This window comes from Aedes albopictus, chromosome 3 (genome assembly GCF_035046485.1).
Source record: "Aedes albopictus strain Foshan chromosome 3, AalbF5, whole genome shotgun sequence".
NCBI lineage: Eukaryota > Metazoa > Arthropoda > Insecta > Diptera > Culicidae > Aedes > Aedes albopictus.
In genome coordinates, this window is record NC_085138.1 from 318248670 (window position 1) to 318268582 (window position 19913).

Below are 19913 nucleotides of genomic sequence, written 5' to 3' on the forward strand. Positions count from 1 at the left end.
CATTGCTGACAAGGTTTTTGGTAGATTCCGTCCGGATTTTCTTATCAAATTATTTGAAGAAAATAAAAGATGCTTGTTGAAAATCATAAACAAATTTTCAGTGAGATTCTTAGTAAACTGCTTACGAGATCATTGATTTCTCAGTCCATGTCCTACGCGAAACTATAGATATTAAAATTAGATTGCTTCTAAAATTTTCAAGAAAAGTTCTTGAGGATGCAGACTCCTTGAAGATGCTTGATGTTGAAAATTTTATTTATAAATTTCTGACAAAATCTTTCTAATGTTTTTGACGAGACTGTTGTTAGATTTTTTCCATCACTAATTAAAATTAAAATAAACCCTCTGGTGAGAATTATATACATTTGTTTGGCAGCCCAAATGGAAAGCCCTCCCACATTTTTCGATGGAAGTGTATTTGCATCTTAGGTAATATTTTTATTTATGTGAAGACATATTTTGTATGTGTCGCGGTGCACTTATCAAGGCTTTGCGGTGCACGATCTGAGAACCCTTGAGGCATCTTCTCTATGGAGAAAAAAAAATCTGAGCTCGACCGTGTATCAACTTGTCCTTATGTTTGCATGCGTCATACAGGGTATAGACAAAATGATCGGGACAGGCAAAATTTTCACTCTTCAAAAAATGTTCCACTTGCTGTAACTTTTCGAAAAGTGCATCAAATATTCTCAAATTTTTACTGTAAGTTCATCAACTAGTTGTGTATCAGTGGTCCAAATTTGGATAATATCGGGCTATTCTCCACGAAGTTATAAAGATTCTTGAAAAAAGGTAAAATTATCCGATAGCCAACTTTGAGCTGTTATATCTCCGTATTCAATGAACTGATTTCAATGAATTTTTGGCCATTCATGACTTATATAATGAACTCTAAAAAACGTTTGACTTAACTTGAAATTTTTAACAAGAGAAAAAGTTATAGCGATTTCATTTATTTCACGATTTTTTAGTAAATTGATCAATTTTTAATATGCATCCCATTACTTTCTCCATTTATTGTCAGCTATGTTGTTACTTTCCTTCAAAACACATTTATATATAAGTCATTTAGAGGGAATTTAAATGAACTTTGCTTCTTGAATTTTGAAATAATGTAGAAGTTTTGGATGATTTGGTGTTTAATTAGAAAAACAATCTAACCGTTATAATTTTCTTTCGTGTTAAGAATTTTAAATTAAGTCAAAAGTTTTTTTATAGTTCATTATGTAAGTCATAATTGTTCAAAATTTCATTTCATTCGGTTCATTGAATCCAGAGATATAACAGCTCAAAGTTGGCTATCGGATAAATTTACCTTCTTCTTAGAATCTTTATAACTTCGTGCAGAATAGCCCGATCTTTTCCCAAATTGGACCACCAATACACAACTAACTCATCAACTTACAGTAAAAATTTGAGAATATTTGATGCACTTTTTGAAAAGTTACAGCGACTTGAAAAAAATTTGAGTGGTGAAAATTTAGCCTGTCCCGATAATTTTGTCTATCCCCTGTATTCCTACCTCATTGTTGGGGTCCATTTTATCCCAAGAAAGGGAGCGCGATCTATTATGTCTACACTTTGCGTATCGCTATTGAAGTTTATATGAGATTTTATATGGAAAAACTTCCTTTTTTTAATTTTCCTTTAAAAAATTTCATTCTGAAGTAACCGATAATGTTAAAGTATAGCCTAGACCTAGCCTAGTATAGCCACCAAAAGACTCATCAAACAGAATCCCCAAACTCGTTTTATGAGTATGTACTATTGGTACCATTAGTGATGATGGAGGTAAGCTTATCTCCTGTTAACACTAATCGTGACAACTTCTCAGACTGCGATCCTATGTGGATTTTGATCTCTCTATAAAGGAGGATGAGATCACCGGCTTTTCGTTCTGTGTGTATTCCACAAATTTTTGCAAGTACGTTAGGGCATGTTAGTGGGGACAGATAGTTCTTCACAGATGGTTCAAAAAAACCGCTGATTCGATTGGTTTCGGTGTCTACAACGAATGTCATTGCGTCACCTTCGTGCTTTAAAAGCCCAGTTCCGTTTACGTTGCTGAGCTAGCGGCTATATTTTACACTCTAAAGTACATAAGCACTCTTCCACCTGAGCACTATTTCATTTTCACTGACAATCCGAGCTCCCTGGAGACTGTTCTGTCAAATAAACTGATAAAACATTCAGCGTACTTCCTGAATGGAATACGCCAAGCCTTGAGTGCTTTGTCCAAAACGCTCATACACCATCATCATAGCTTGGGTCCCTTCACGTTGCTCGATTCGGGGCAATGAGAAAGTGGACTCTCTGGCTAAGGTGGGCACTAGCAACGGCGATATTTACGAGCGTCAAATCGCCTTCAACTAATTTTTCGCATTGGCCTGCCAGGAGAAGTTGATCAGCTGGCAACGCAAAAAGAGATCTCTCATCTCATCTCGAGATGGAGAGTTGAGTAGATGGTTGCATTCTATCATCCCACAGGTGTTGAAGAAGCCATGATTCAAAGGGTTGGACTTGGGCCGCGATTTCCTAACCTCAAAAAAGCCGCGAATACTTTGCGACAAAGTTTTTCGATATATCATACGATTCCAGTACACAGGGTCAATTTTTTGTCCAAAAAGAAACCAAAAAAACATATTGTTTGACTCGATCGAATTTTCATTAGTGTCAAACAGATGTTGTTTCGTGAGTTCTTTCCTTGTCAAATATTTTACTCTGAGTAGGACAGACTCGTAAGAATCCCAAAATGACCGCCACAGTGGCCGACTTTGGCACCTACTCACGATTGCCAGCGCACAAATCTTTTCGAAAACAAAACCAGCGCACCTGATCATCTTATTTTAAGCTTATTACAAGTGAGCAAGAACAGAATAATCAAATGCTCTGTTGTTTTAAGCTTGCCTCTTGAAATTTGTGCTTCTGAAGTTCTGATGCATTATTGAGAGTGTGCTATAGAATTTCGTCCGGGTGCCAGTTCGCGCACATTTGCTTCTATGGTTCGTTTTTTTCTTTTTCTATTCCGAAGTGAGCATTTCGACGGCGGCGACCCAGCGTACATCAGTGTGTAGTAGAATTTCGTCCGGGTGCCAGTTCGCGCGCGTTTGCTTCGGTGGTTCGATTTTTCTTTTTCTATTCCGAAGTGAGCATTTCGACGGCGGCGGACCCAGCGTGCATCAATGTGCTGTAGAATTTCGTCCGGGTGCCAGTTCGCGCGCGTTTGATTCGGTGGTTCGATTTTTTTTTCCTTTTCTATTTTGTATTCCGAAATGAGCATTTCGACGGCGGTGAGTGTGCGGTGGACGCGTCGTGGTCGTGGATCGAGTCGGTTCCGAATTTTTTGCTTCCCGTCGCGCTAGTTCCCAATACACTTTTAGTTGATAATAAATATTTTCTTTCATTTTTTGCATTTACACAAAAAAGTGAAAAGTGTTAGTTCGGGCTCGCCGGTCGAAAAAAATCCGAGCGCCGACAAGTGAGTCGCGTTCAGTGTATTTCTGTGTGGAATAGACTAAAGGAAACCTTTAGTGGAGTGGAGACGCGCGATAGAATTTTCTTTTTGGCTAGTTTTTGCGTCGAAAAGTGGTCAATTGTTAACGGCGGTTTGTGTATATTGATCCATTGTCAAATCATATCACCAACCATAGGTGACTCCCGGACTGACAATGTACCTTACCCTACTAACAAACAAATCCTTCCTGAGACAAACGTGGAGATGCAGCGATTCGCGGTCTTTATAACAACGTTTGTCTTACTAACATTCCCTCCCATCCTCGATGACCGTAAGGACGTGGCCGGCGCCGTTATTGACCCTATTAAAGTTGAGAGCTCTCGACCTGTGTATGCTCATGTTCATGAAGTTCTGATGCATTATTGAAGTGGGATTTCAAGACGTTTGTCCTTAAGACCATATACTTAATGACATCATCGGTTATATGGTAAAGGGCAATTTTGAGAAAGTTTTTATAAAAATGCAGAAAAGTATGTTTTATCATGTAAAATCGCATAGAAACTTCAATCGCGATGCGCAAAATGATGGTGAAACCATTCATGTTCAAATTTTGTACAGCTGTTTGAGACCTCAAATGACACCTACAAAACTTTGACCTGATTAAATCTGATCAATTTTAAATTTTTGCATACAACGTTGACCCACCCTAATAATCAATCATGTTCAATATATCCGATAACATTTGGGTAGTGCTATACTCACGACTCGTGCTGTAAAATCTTCATTCTGCAGTGAGTTGCTTCTTCTTTTTCTTTATGGCTCTTATGGCCTGCCTCACTTCAACTTAGTGTTCTTTGAGCACTTCCACAGTTATTAATTGAAGGGCTTTCTTTGCCTGCCATTGCATAAATTTGTATATTGTGAGGTTAGTACATATTGCCCAGGGTGTTGAGAACATTTTCCCGACTGGAACGGGAATCGAACCCGCTGTCTCCGGATTGGTGATCCATAGCCTTAACCACTAGGCTAACTGGAGACCCACCGAGTTGCGTACAACGTTTTTTGCAATTTCATAATTTATCGCTTGAGGATAGTTTTTAACAAAACTTCTTCATCAAACTGTACACTGATCTTAATAGCCATGTATAAGACAGTCTGATCATAGCAGGTTGCAGTTGTCACAATTTTTCAAAACTGCGTCCAGAAAGCATCAAGAAGTTGATCAAAACTGAAAACAGTGCTGTAATGGTTCAACGCAAATCAGTGCTGTAATGAATCATTATTGCTAAATTGGTGTAGCAAAGTAGGCCTTTTCCTGGCAGATTTGCGTGAGGTAAAACAGCCTATTGCGATAAAAAATTACAAAAAAAAAACTTTTTTTTTATTTTCTCGTGTGGGGCTCTTAATTTGTATTAATCTAACCGATGATGCTCCAGAATAAAACAGGGGCCGCATAAGAATACAAGCGTTACATTGTATTAATTACTATTTAACTCAGTATCAGTGATGGAAATGGAGAAGGTTGTAGATAAGCATGCACGCACAATTGCACGAACGTCAAACAAACCCACTCGTGAACAACAGGGGCGCGAGAAAACACGCACTTCCTTACTCGTGAGCTCGTGAGTAATCGAAGCTGGCACGCACTCGCCTGTGATTCGCGAAGCTGTTTGCAGTTTGATGAAAAAATCATTTACTCGACTGGCAGTTCAGCTTTTTCAAAAACAATGAAGCAAATAACGCTGGTTCATGATGGATAATCACTTGATTAGCTAACTAAACGAAAATTCACTTCCATCACCTCCACTAGCTCTGTGTCTTCGTGAACAAAAACGAGTGTTTTTTTTCTAATTTGCTTCGTACTCACGGAAAAGGCGGGTGCGAAAAACCTCAGACACGGTTTATTCTCGAAATTATGAGTAAGCTTTGTGGTGGGTTTTCACTCGCGAGTTGCTTCACGATGAGAACATTTTCATCCCTGCTCAGTAGACTGGGTCAACAAGGTGGATTGCTTCTGGGACAAAGCTTTTTCGACTCCTTTTAGTGTCCAGAACAACTGTGCAAAATTTGGGCGCGATTGGTTGCGTCCCTGAAATCCGAATTGCGATTAAAATTTGTATTGGATTTAGTATGGGAAAACGTGCTTTTTTGCATTTTTTGCACAAGTTGAAATATGTATTTTGTTTGAAACCATGTAACTATACGAACAAAAAAAAGTTTGCAAATCGGACAACTTGTTTTTAAGTTATCACGATAACTGCAATAGAACTTTTTAAAAACACAATTTCGAGATAATTGCGATTTCGCGCTTTGCCTTACTCCTGTGGAGGATGCGCGTTACAATGGGCTGTAATTTTGGTTCTAGTGCTCTAATCGTTATTAAATCTGGAATGTGTATTGTCTAGCTAGTAACTTTCAGATTATGCAATAAAAAAGCTCGATTTTTTAACTCAGCAAGGTATATAACCTCTTAACTTGTACGATTAATAGATCTTATTGGAGCACACGAGAATTATGAGTAAGTTGAAAGTTAGTGACCAAGTGGAAACGTCGGTGGAAACTATATTGCATTTTTTTCTCATGACTAACACATGTGCCCTTCTCTGGCTTACTATTTTTTTTATGGCAGCAGGACAGAATACACATTTAATTGATTTTTTTTTAAATATTCACATTAATTGAGTGCATTTGTTTTCCTTCTTTTTTGTTTAAGCTTAACTATTCAATTCGATTAATTATTATTGTGGGATCATTTATGTTTGTCTCTAGAACTCAAAGTCTTGCTTCACTGTGATGGTGCAGGGAACAATCAATAGCTACTATTTAAAACCAAAAATCAGTGCTTGATAGCGTTACGGCGTGCAAAGAGCATTTTCTATTGATTCGATGACGATGACATTTGAGATAAATCCGAAAGAAATTAACAACTTATAATGGACTCGACCTTAAATAAACTCTATCTAAAAACCTAAACTAAAAAATAAAACAACACACAAACACGATTTACGATGGAAACAAAATGTAAAACTAAAAGGTAACTAAATTTATGAAACATTCTTCATCCCGTTATTTTACACTAAAACTTTTGTAGAAACTTGTTTGTTGGCTTGGTTTTCTTCCCGATTGAATCAATTTAATTTGTTGTATTGTACAGTTTTAATTATGATTTAGCTGATCATTTTTTTTCAGTGTATGTACAAATTTACAAATGCACGGAAAAATTATTAGTGCCATAATTGTGCTCTGATCGAAGTGGAGAAAAAAACTTACATTCATTCATCGCAACGTGATTGCTTTGTAAAGAATGATAAAAGTGTTGGTGCACGAGTGTTTAAAACTTGAAAATTAAACTTCAGCCTTGTTGCTTTCTATTGGCTCTAAGTTTCTTATGAAAAGTGTACTATTTAGTCGTCAGGTTGTTTCAGAGACAAGGGCCCTAAATTTTTCGTTGGAGGGGTGGGATTCGACGATGCTTTTCTCTTCGTTTATATTTCATGTGAGATAAGGAATTGGGAAATTAAAACTGGAACGCATAAACCGAAACGGAACTGAAATTCGAATTGAAAACCGAGAGACACAGTCGACGCCTGACAAGAAACTATGCAAATGATAAGATGATTGGTGTATGATGAGTATGGATGATTCGAATGGACTAAGAAAATTTCTCTGACTTTGACTTGACTTTTATGAATTGAAAATAGAAATTTAGTATTTAATATTGTTAATAAGTTTTCAGTAGAGTTCTAGCGTGAGTTTTTAGTAAAGTTCTGTCGATAAAATTCATAATCGGAATTCAGTGATAAAATGACCAAAGCTCAAGATATTTTCTTAGTCAGAAACTAGAAAGAGATAAGAACGGTTAGAATACGCGGCAGTAACGAAACGAAGCTAGAATTTTGATTAGTATTTGATATTAATCAATTATGTTTTTTGAATGCCAGAATATCATACTGTGGAAACAGAAATCAAAAGTCTATCCAATGAGTAGTAACAGTCGATAACAAGAACGTGATGGTAATAAAAAGCACTTAAAAAGGAAGCACGGTATCACTTACCTCCGGTGATTGTAAGGGTAGCGAATTCGTACTCGGCCACAGTGAATCCGGCGTTGTTGTGAGCGGTTACTCGCAGATTGTACCACGTGGCGGGTTCCAGATCGAGCACAACAAAGTTGCCACCGGGTTTGACATTATTCGAGATCTGATTCCAATCGGGTTGGTCCCTGAAATTGCAAGCAGATGACAGTATAGTATCCATCATATTTTGTGACTGTTCGAATCAAGCTGGAATCCCTTAAACCAACGGTTGGCAATGCTCTCTCAGAACAAATTAAAACTCAAGAAGAACTCTGGGATACATCTTCAAATAAAGACTTGTAAGATTCTCCTGAGAAATTCCTGAGAATTTTCAGACCAATTTCTGAAGAAATCCCCAGAGTAATTCCCGGAGGAATCCCCAGAGGAATTCCCGGAGGAATCCCCAGAGGAATTCCCGGAGGAATCCCCAGAGGAATTCCCGGAGGAATCCCTAGAGGAATTCCCGGAGGAATCCCCAGAGGAATTCCCGGAGGAATCCCCAGAGGAATTCCCGGAGGAATCCCCAGAGGAATTCCCGGAGGAATCCCCAGAGGAATTCCCGGAGGAATCCCCAGAGGAATTCCCGGAGGAATCCCCAGAGGAATTCCCGGAGGAATCCCCAGAGGAATTCCCGGAGGAATCCCCAGAGGAATTCCCGGAGGAATCCCCAGAGGAATTCCCGGAGGAATCCCCAGAGGAATTCCCGGAGGAATCCCCAGAGGAATTCCCGGAGGAATCCCCAGAGGAATTCCCGGAGGAATCCCCAGAGGAATTCCCGGAGGAATCCCCAGAGGAATTCCCGGAGGAATCCCCAGAGGAATTCCCGGAGGAATCTCCAGAGGAATTCCCGGAGGAATCCCCAGAGGAATTCCCGGAGGAATCCCCAGAGGAGTTCCCGGAGGAATCCCTAGAGGAATTCCCGGAGGAATTCCCCGAGGAATCCCCAGAGGAATACCCGGAGGAATCCCCAGAGGAATTCCCGGAGGAATCCCCAGAGGAATTCCCGGAGGAATCTCCAGAGGAATTCCCGGAGGAATCTCCAGAGGAATTCCCGGAGGAATCCCCAGAGGAATTCTCGGAGGAATCCCCAAAGGAATTCCCGGAGGAATCCCCAGAGGAATTCCCGGAGGAATCCCCAGAGGAATTCCCGGAGGAATCCCCAGAGGAATTCCCGGAGGAATCCCCAGAGGAATTCCCGGAGGAATCCCCAGAGGAATTCCCGGAGGAATCCCCAGAGGAATTCCCGGAGGAATCCCCAGAGGAATTCCCGGAGGAATCCCCAGAGGAATTCCCGGAGGAATCCCCAGAGGAATTCCCGGAGGAATCCCCAGAGGAATTCCCGGAGGAATCTCCAGAGGAATACCCAGAGGGATTCCCGGCGGAATCCCTAGAGGAATACCCAGAGGGATTCCCGGGGGAATCCCCAGAGGAATTCCCGGAGGAATCCCCAGAGGAGTTCCCGGAGTAATCCCCAGAGGAATTCCCGGAGGAATCCCCAGAGGAATTCCCGGAGGAATCCCCAGAGGAATTCCCGGAGGAATCCCCAGAGGAATTCCCGGAGGAATCCCCAGAGGAATTCCCGGAGGAATCCCCAGAGGAATTCCCGGAGGAATCCCCAGAGAAATTCCCGGAGGAATCCCCAGAGGAATTCCCGGAGGAATCCCCAGAGGAATTCCCGGAGGAATCCCCAGAGGAAATCTCGGAGGAACCCACAGAGGAGTTCCCGAAGGAATTTCTGAAGAAAATCCGTAGGAATCCACAGAGGAATTCCCGGAGGAATCCACAGAGGAGTTCCCGGAGGAATCCCCAGAGGAATTCCCGGAGTTAACATACTTACTTCTTCTTATTTTCGACGACAAAGTGCGACATCCGGCAGCCTCCGTCCTTCCAGGCCGGCAGATGCAGCGTGATCGAGTTGGACGACGCTTCGATGAATCGTGACTTTTCCGGCAGCAGAGGTTTCGAGCCCTTGGTTCGGGTGTTGAGGATATCGGACGGTTCGCCGGCACCGATTGTGTTGTAAGCCGTGGCGTACACCTGATACCGCGATCCGCAGTACAGGTTCTCGATCGTGTATTTCGGGGCGTCCAGTGCGACATCACTGGTTTCCCAGTCGCCGAATTCCGGTTTGAAGTGGAGGGTGTAGCCCTGGAGAGGAGCAGTGTCCGATTCGTGGGGCTTTAGCTTGACGGCCAGGGAGTCTGTAGTGGTGGCAGTGAGCGTCAGTTGAGGTGACTGTGGAGGAGCAAGGACGATCAGTCGGTGGGTAATGGAGTCCTTGGCGATCGAGTTCTCGGCGGTACACGTGTAGTCTCCGGCATCCTGTCGGATGACGTCCTTGATGAAGAGGGATCCTTCCGGTAGCTGACGGATGCGTTCGTTGGGAACGAATTCCTGTCCCTTGATCTTCCAGGTGATATCGGGCGTCGGAGATCCTACGGCAAGGCAAGGCAGTTTGGCGTCTTCCTTGAAGGTAGCAGTGAACGTGTCGTCGAATGAGGCGATCTTTGCCGGGACCTTATCACTTGGCATAGCTGAAAGGGTCTTTGATCGCTGACCTTCGCCGATAGTTGTACTTGCCGTCACCCAGAAGTCGTATTGTTGATTCTTCTCCAATCCGGATGCTTCGTAACTCATCTGATAGGAAGGCACTTTGTGGCTCTTGGGTTCCTGATCGCCGATCTTGATGTAGACCGTGTACTGTAGGATAACTCCGTTCGGTTGAGATGGGGGTTGCCACGAAACCAGAATGGATCCTTCGGACATGACTAGGGCTTTGACTGCGGTGGGAGCTTCTGGAACATCTTGTTCGGTTTGGCAGTGGATTGGAGCACTACGGACGCCGTCACCTCCGGAAGTGGTGGCCAAGACTTGCATGGTGTAGTTGGTGTATTTCTTAAGACCGTGGAGGACAGTATCGCTGGAGGCAGTCTTCTTGTAGTCCTTGTTCTTGTCATCATTCCACAGCTCACTGGGAGAGTAGACTACCTTGTAACCCTTGATCACACCGTTGGCCGATTCTAGTGGAGGGCTAACCCAAGAAACCCGGATGGTTTGCGAGGTCAGTGTTGTGCACATGGTGTCACTTGGAGGCTGATCTGGAGTTCCTTCGGCGGTGTACTGCTTCTCTTCTTCACTCATTGGACCAGCGCCAACCTTATTGAAGGCCTGGATTACGATCGAGTACTGAGTGTAGGTCTTCAGATTGTTGATCTCTAGACTGTGCTCCTTACCCTCGCCGCCTTCCAATGAGTAGTTTACCGTTTCGTAGATGTAAGACGAGTTCTGCGAAGTCTGTTTGAATCCCACGTAATAACCCAGGATATCCCCATTCCATTCAGCACGAGGTGGAGCCTTCCAACTTACTCGGAGTGTAGACTGATTGGTTGGTTCTACCTTGATGGCCTGTGGTTTACCCGACGGTGCTTCCTCAGCGGTGATGATAGTGACAACTTCCGACGAATCAGAAACTCCGATTTCGTTTTCAGCGACAATTCGGATATTGTAAGTCGTGGCTGGGCTGAGTTTCTGCACTTGAGCTTCGTTGGTATGACCAGGAACGATAACACTGAAAAGAAAGTAAACCTGAAGTTTTGTTCTTCAACCTAGTTGAAGAGAACCTTACCGATCAACGTCGTTCTCCCAGGTTCCTCGCGATCGTTTGAACTCAATGATATACCGCTTCAGTGGCGAGTTTCCATCGTACGGCTTAGCCCAGCTCAGTTGTACGGTTCGGCCAGACTTGTCCAGCACTTTAAGCGCATAGGGCATTTCCGGAGCTTCTTGGATGATCATGTTGATACTGGCGTCATCACTTCCGAAAGCATTGGTCGCCATACAGGTGAATAGGGCCGAATCGCTTCGTTCGGTACGCTTGATCGACAGACTAGACATCACTCCATCTGGACGAATCTCTTCTCTGAAAATTGTAAGTAAAACGAGGTTTAACCAACTATTCAAGTTCTTCAAACCGTGCAACCTACCGAATGGTGTAGCGGTTGTCCGACTTCGGGTCCAATCGAATGTTGTTCATGTTCCACAGAATGCCGATCGGTTTCTCGCCCTTGGCTTCGCACTGCAGTACCGTAGGTTCGCCTCGTCGGGCCGTTTGGTTTCGTAGCTTCTCGGTGAACTCCGGTGGAGCTTGTACGCTGATCAGAATCACCGCACTGAGACCGGAGCCGATACCGTTGATCGCTTCGCAAAGATAGTAACCTTCGTTCGATTTCTGAATGTTGTTGATGAACAGCGATCCTTCCTCGACGCGGATGCTCGAGTCGTTCGAGCGAAGATCTTTGTACTCTCCGGGGGTGTCACCTGAAGCGAGGGGATACGGTTACAGAAAGCGCGGATACGCATGCGTAACAAACTTACCGATCGCCTTCTTCCAGCTGACCTGAGGCTTCGGGAACCCGTCGGCTTTGCATTCGACCTTTGCGTTGGAGCCCTGTGCGAAAGCCTTATCGGTAGGTTCGAGAATCCACCTTGGTGGAACTATTGTTCATTTGAAATTTACATTGACAGAAGAAATGTTTCGATTAGTAATCTATTCTAGTGGGATGTAGGCCCAACGGAAATGGTGTTACCTTTGAGGATGATGATTTTTGAAAGACTTGTTCACCGATTTGCAGTTGATGGTATTAATGACGTTTATTGTTTTTACTTACTCAACATTTTTTCAAAGGATTAGGAGTTTGATAACTATTGTTTCTGTTCCCGACCCGAAGTTTATGAATAAGGATCCATATATACTTCCTCTAATATTTTGGAGTGTAAGTGCACATTAGGGTGGCCCACACTTATATGAAAAACAAAAAAATCGAAAAATGTCAAGTCTTACCTCCTAAATCAGATGCCTTGGACTCCCAGAAGCTACGTTCAAAATTTAAGCAAAATCCGTTGAGCCTAAGGGGGCGCTCAAAACGCTTGAAGTTTGTATGGGAAAACTAGGCCAAATGTATGCAGAAATATTAAGTTTTTGAATTTTGCCGCTAGGTGGCGCTGTAAGCGTTCAATAAATAAACCCTTTGGTATTATTGTAGGTAGCTATATGCCAAAGAACTTTGTCGAAGACCGCGAAGTGATCCGACGGCTGTAAAAAAAGTTATACCCTAAGCAAAGTGAGGCAAAGTATTGAGATTTCATTATTGATATTATTCCTTTACATGTATTGGAAAAACTATCCTCACTTTACCTAGGGTATAACTTTTTTCACAGACGTTGGATCACTTTGCGGTCTTCGACAAAGTTATTTGGTATATAGTCACCTGCAATAATACCAAAGGGTTTGATTATTGAACGATTACAGCGCCACCTAGCGGCAAAATTCGAAAACTCAAAATTTCTGCATACATTTGGCCAAGTTTTCCCATACAAACTTCAAGCGTTTTGAGCGCCCCCTTAGTCCCAACCGATTTTGCTTAAATTTTGAACGTACCTTCTGGGAGTCCAAAACACCTGATTTAGGAGGTAAGACTTGACATTTTTCGAAATTTTTGTTTTTCATATAAGTGTGGGCCACCTTAATATACAGTCAGGGTTGTTTCACGCAGTTTTGATTGGCGCTATCGCATCAATGTAAAGTAAACTTAATACAACGTTGCTTGATTCGTGGAGAAAAGGTAAAAGTTTTACGCGGATTTTTGAATTTTGAACTGAGTTCATGAATCAGCGCGTACCGCGTATATCACCTGCATAAAAAATACCTGATTGTAATATGGATAACCAGTGTTGACATCTTCTGTGTTTCAGTGACATTTCGATATGTCTGATTATCGAGTGTAGTACTGATAATAGCGATTGAATTGATGTCATGATGTCATGATAACAGTGAGAATGACAGTTAGAATGACAATGATGACGAAAATGACGAGTATTTAACTTCTTTTTTTTACGTCATGTTATGAAGAACAACATTAATCAGGTTTTTAAGCCAATTTGAAAAAATACATGTTATTGAAATGTTACATAGATGATGGTCGTCTTTCTGGTAAGATGCACAATATTTAATGAATTTCCTTACAGTCCGTGTTGATAAACTTTGGTAGGGAGCTATTCACGATAAATTTGACATTTTACCAGATTGCTTACAGCTGCAAACATACCATTCAACAGTAATGAAGATAGTTCTGAAGATTGTGCGATATTTGCCAGAAAACCATTCGCCAGAATGCCACTGGCCAGAATGACATTTGCCAGAAAATACCATTTCCCAGAAAACCGTTTGCCAGAAAGAACCACTTCCCAGAAAACCATTTGCCAGAATGTACCATTCTCCAGAAAGTACCATTTCCCAGAAATTTTCCGAAGTTCTCAATTCAGAAGTGGTCGCAATCTAATGATAATTTAAAGCATTCTTATTGAAAAAATAAATCGTGTTTTTTATTTGTTTTGGACCGATTAGCCCACAATAACGATTGTAAAAATATAAAATTTTAATTTTGTTCAGATTTATATGCGAAAGTTAAATAAATTATTGGAACTGATGTAAGAGCAAACATTAAATAATTTTAGAGTAACTTTTAAAGAAAAGCCTATAGTTTGAAGAAGGGCAAATCACTCTGAAACAATAAATTGATGTGAACTCAAACCTTTCAAACTTTACAATACATTAAATCTCTTACGTTATTTAATATTTTATTGCGAACAACAGCCAGAACATTTCCACAAATTTGTTTTGTGGACAAGTTGATCAGGATGTGGATCCAATTGATCAAATATTATTTTGATGGAATTTGATCAATAGAAGAATTTTCCTTTCTTCAACACGTAGGATGTTCTTTCCAGCTTTTACTGATATGGAATTTTTGGCTTAACTAACATTTTTCAAAGATTCCCTTCTTTCAATTGATAGTAATTTTAAAGCTTATTTTTGACAATAAAAATAACATGATCACTTTAAATAATAATTTTGGTGCCAAACAGCAAAATTACCCGGAATTGTTGATCACACACTGAAGTCAATCGAATACCATACACAAAAACCTTATAGAAGCAACAAGTAAAATACACAGAAATAATAACTTAAGTGACGGTTTTACCTATACCATTAGCCTGACTGTCACTGCCCGAAAGCCAGTAACCCCAATATCACAAGCTTAAATGTACCATTAGGCCGAATATATGGCCTAAAAAGCTTGTTCTTGAGGAAATTGATTCTAATATTTCCAGCAGTTTATTCCTTCTTTTAATCATCTGCTGTTCTTTCTAGATGAACTTCTTAGTTTATGTGCGCCATTTCTAACCAATATATTCCCTTATCACGGTGATTGTAACATGTGAGCTTAACATATTTGGGCTTATCTAATGGCGCTCCGGCTACTGTTATAGAATTTTACTATCAATGGTGTAAGGGCATTCGGCTGAAGGCCATAGGGTCGAATGTCATTGAGTCAAAAAGTTATTTTGCCGAATGGCCATATTTTTTTTTTTTCGTTTTCTTCTTTTATGCTGTCAAAATAATTGTTGAAGTTAGAGCTACTGAATTTTACCCATGAATCTTTCCTTCTTTTAAATATAGGAACAATATACGGGTTTAAGATCTGTTATTTTTTTTCAATAATTTAACTATTTGTTCCGCAATATCAATATTGCTTTACGATTCTAATATAATCAACAATTTATGCCAAAAACTAGACTAGATGAAACTAGAAAGAACAGCCTGTGTTCAGAAGAAGGAAAGATTCACTATTTGAACTAGAGAGAATAGTTTCATTGTAGAAAAATAGTTTTTTGCACCGAAACCGTTGATGTTCAACTGGTGAATTTTGCCTTCTTTTGAACATAGGCTGTTCTTTCTAGTTTCATCGTAAGACTAGTTTTTGGCATAAATTGTTGATTGCAGTAAAACAATAAGGCAATATTAATATTGTATAAGTATCAGCTAATTATTGGAAAACCGAACAAATTTAAGAAACCGTTCCAATTCCTGTTCCATAATCACTGAATTGCGATTCGTGATCACCATTCTACCTATTGAACATTCGGCCTAATGGACTTCGGTCAGCAGTATTTTGACCATACCAGATATTTGTGGACATATGCACTTATAGCCTAGTTACATCGAAGTCTCGCGCTTAGTATCATACAGGCGTATCTGCTATGATCGATTTCTCTTCATCGATTTTCTCTTTGCTCAAGAACTACCGGTGAATCATTTCCTGTTGTTTTCGTTGTTCTAGCCCTAGTCGTCCTTTCTCGGAACAAACCAAGAGATCATCCTAGCAGTGAAAATATTGAATTATTGTAAACGATTGAAACTTATGACATTTTTTTATTTAAATGGACTGAATTATATCCACCAAATTCTCACAATCACATCTTTAGTTTCAATTAATTCTTAGAAAACGGAGAAAATTTCTATTTGCCCGAAAGTACCCTTTGCCAGAATGTACCAATCCCCAGAACTTAATATTTAATATTAAATTCTGGGGATTGGTACATTCTGGCAAATGGTACTTTCGGGCAAATAGTATTCTGGCAAATGGTACTTTCTGGCAAATGGTTTTCTGGCGTTTGTCATTCTGGCGAATGGTTTTCTGGCGAACGGTTTTCTGGCAAATATCGCACAATCAGTTCTGAATACAACTTTAGATATGTTGGCAATAATATATACACAGTTTATAATGATATTCACATACATGGGTTCAGATGATACTATGAACAAAACACATTCTGACATAGTTATTTTATACAATGCTCAGTGATAAAATATTCTATTCTATTTGGTAATGCGAAATAACGTTGTATCTTGTTCAAAAATGTTATGTAACCAAAAAATGGTTGTCCAAATCCCGGTCCAAATTGAATCCAGTTCTATGTTATATGAATCGTTAAGCTTCATGCTACATGCTGTTGCTAAATCTAATACATGTACACAATATTAAACTTTTCTGAAGGTTGCATCGGATTCAGTAACGCAAAATTCAATCAAATGCAATCATTTATTATCTACTAATTTTTGGATATCTCCTAAATTTTTTAGAAGGAGGAAAGCCCCTTTGAGTGATTTTCTTTAAAACTTTGAATCTTTCTCAAAGAGGCACAAAACCTTTCCATGTTCTGCCAATCTGGTACTAAACCAAATACGTTTCATAATATAGCAAACATAAAGTTCAAAATTCAAAGTTCTGGCATCAAGATGGAGTGCGATGTGGATCACCAGGGACTTAAGGTCGTATCTGAAAGTAAGAACACATAAAACGAAAAAAAAGAAAGAAAATCAGAGAAGACCTCGTTTTAAAACTGTTTTATGTTTTGGATGGCCTTCGGCTCATGGCATGCGATTTTCAATGTTCACGCAGAGCGACGAACTCAAAGCTCACATTTCTTATTAATTATTATCTAAAAGCTATCGCTTCATTGGCTCAATCTCTGCCCCGGACCTTTCCTTCTACATTGTATTTTTGATTGTACAAGGATATAATCCATCTCTAAGAACGTAACGAAAAAGTCATAAAATCATAAAATATCACTTTATGATGTCATGACTATGAGACATGATATTATGACGATAACGACGATTATCCTAAATATTTCTTACCCTTTCCATACAAAAGACATGGTTGCAGACGTTACGCTAAACTTTTTCTTGTTTACATTTATCAAGCATTGTGACACTGAATCATGGAACCATGAGCCGCTGAGTCATAAGACCATAAAATTTCGGCATGAAACATGCCATTCAACAAACCAAACACAGCCAAGCTTTGTACTTTTTTCACAAACCTGTGAAATCGTTTGTTTTTTATTTTTATGTCCATTATTTTTGGCTGAGTTAAAAAAATGTTCTTTAAAATTGAAAAATTGTAATTTTTCAGAACAATTGTGATTGAATTGAACAATTGTGGTGAAATGACCGCCACGTTTATGAAATAAAATCAAGTGGAATGTTTAGAAGAAAATCAGAGACCGGGATTTAGTCACTGTGCATGAAACACGTCACTTACAATACAGTGTGCACCACAATACTTGGCACACATGCACCAAAGGGAGAGCCATTTTAAATCCGAAACATGGCCAACTTTCCGTAGAGCTCAATCGGGTCTACACAAGAAAACGAGCTTCTAGTCTTTGAAAATGGTAAAATAAATTACCGAAACCATCGGATGTACATGCAAAGTTGTTTTTGCTGCTACCAACACTAATACGGCCGAAAAAATCACCTTCTCGTATGTTAGTGCAAATAACTACTGCATATCGAGGGCTAAACTTCAAGCCAGTTTGAACGACTCTGAATGTTTTAAAAGTACTTATAGTTTTATAGAAGTTTTGAGAACTGGTATAAAACCTTTTACTTCTTATTTTAGTTTTATGATGATTCTAAGAACCTCTTCTAGTTAATTTGAATAATACTGTTACGAATGCAGATCTGAGGTTCTACTCTTCTGAGTAATTTGGTCGGTTTGTAATGTCGCAAAAGAATGTTTGAGTTGTTCGTATCATTCCAACTGGAACACAGATTATAATTGGATAACATTTTCTTGCGAAAATAATTACGGCACACCTGTAGATGTTAAGTACGTACTAAATTCCAGAACAGTTTCAGGGTGGCCACCCAGTCGGGAATTTCGGGAAAACCGGGAAAAGCTCGGGAATTCGAAACCACCGGAAAAAAGTCGGGAAAACCTCGGGAATTGTTGCTAGCCACCGGGAATTTTCAAAATTCTAAAATTTGTACAGTCTTCACAAGCATAAGTACGGGAATCTGTGGGAAATGCAGTCAACAACTGTTGAACTATATAACATAGTGGGTGAACTGGCGTAAAAATCATTCTTGGAAATGAATATCTTGTTGTTGACTCATGATTTAAAGTTAATCATAGTGATGTTACCTAACATCACAATTTGAACAATTTCAAAGATATTCTAAAGAAAGTTCTGGTGGAAAGACTGGTTGAGACACATGCGAATATTTATAGATTCATATGTCACTTATGCATTTCAGGATGTACAAGTTCCTGAAAACATCATACGTCCTATAAAAGTTTTACAAAACATAACAAAAATTATAACTTCTTTCTAAAAAATTATCCTTGTACAATCTCTAGGAGAATATTTGATATACCTAGGATTTGTCCTTTGAGCGAAAAGTCTTGGTGAAATTCGGATAGGATGCTGATAAAATTTTGAATGAATGAATGAATTGTCCCAAGATTAAATTAAAATAAAAAAATATAAAATTCTGGTTGAGTAACCCTGGTGAAAAAAAAATTACAATTTAAAAAAAGTTAGTAAAGAACAATTGAAAGAATATTCGAAGGGATTTTTAATATCTGATGGAATTCCTCAAAGCCGGAGTTGCTCTCTGTCACTATCAATGGTAGGCAAACCGCCGATTTTGATAGGCTGAATGCGATCCAAGTCAGCGTTTGCTCTGTTGGGTCACCGTCACTTTTCTTTTCCCATCACAACTGGACTGATTGCGATGGCGGGTAGATATCACTGATAGGCCATCTTTAAAGTTCGTTTGAAAATAAAAATAAACAATTACCGTGATGAAATTTGAACATGTGGTACAGAATAACAAGTTGTGCATGTTGGTCATTAAACATTTTGAGTTTTGGCTAAAATCGCCAAAATATCAGTTCAGTTGCTACGATAGTGCTCTGGAGTGCAAGTCAGTATCAAGTCATTGCCGGTCACTATCGTTTTGATATTGGTCGGCCTACAGTGATAGTGACGGTGGTGCAAAATCAGTAGTCAACTTATATGACTGATATCTCGCAGCTCTGCTCAAAGCACGCCTATTGTAGCTCATAAAAGTATTTCTAATATTTTATTTGAAAGATTTGTATCGGGAAAATCCCTTTTTGGCGAAGCTTTAGCAGAAGTCCCTGGTAAAACTCCTGGTTCAGCAAATTCTCGTGAATTTTGAGTATTCGTAGTTTCTAGTTAAACTACCAATTGAAATTCTCGCGGGAGTTCCAGTGAGTATTCAAAAGCATCTGGAGCAATATAGTTGTATGATTTATGTTAATAAATAATTCCCAAATAATGAATCCGCCTATACATTTTGGGGGAAATACTTTCTCAAAAACTAATCTTTCAGAAATTCCTGGAGAAATTCTTGACATATATCTGAAAATGTGATCAGAAATTAAATCTCTGCGAGGTTTTTATTGCAATCGCTGATGAAATAACTGAATGCTCGACAAGTATCAGACAAAATCTAAGATTTCTTTGATCTCTCAAATTTCTCCTAGAATTTACGATTCCAGCCTAAGTAACCTGCCTGACTTTCTGCAGTAGCCATTTACGGTACCATAAAGTTCTCCACTGGTTTTTTACTAAAATAGCTTGAAAATGACCATCAAAAATACTACACTGAAGATTTCCCTAGAAATCGTTTCCAAAATTCTTTCACGAGTAATCATTCCAGATAT

The 19913-nt window shown here is 39.8% G+C and overlaps 1 protein-coding gene across 50 annotated transcripts in view; it reads right to left on the reverse strand.

Annotated features, from left to right (window-relative positions):
* The window catches only part of LOC115262726 (cell adhesion molecule Dscam2), a 232095-nt gene that overhangs the window by 34583 nt on the left and 177599 nt on the right, over nt 1-19913 (reverse strand). For all 50 annotated transcript variants that reach the window (XM_062842651.1, XM_062842638.1, XM_062842642.1 and 47 more), the window contains exons 11-15: nt 11905-12024; nt 11514-11847; nt 11156-11449; nt 9368-11098; nt 7510-7676 (exon numbers count right to left, since the gene is read on the reverse strand). In XM_062842651.1, the coding sequence (XP_062698635.1) occupies nt 7510-7676; nt 9368-11098; nt 11156-11449; nt 11514-11847; nt 11905-12024 (2646 nt within the window). The remainder of the gene's footprint in view (nt 1-7509; nt 7677-9367; nt 11099-11155; nt 11450-11513; nt 11848-11904; nt 12025-19913) is intronic.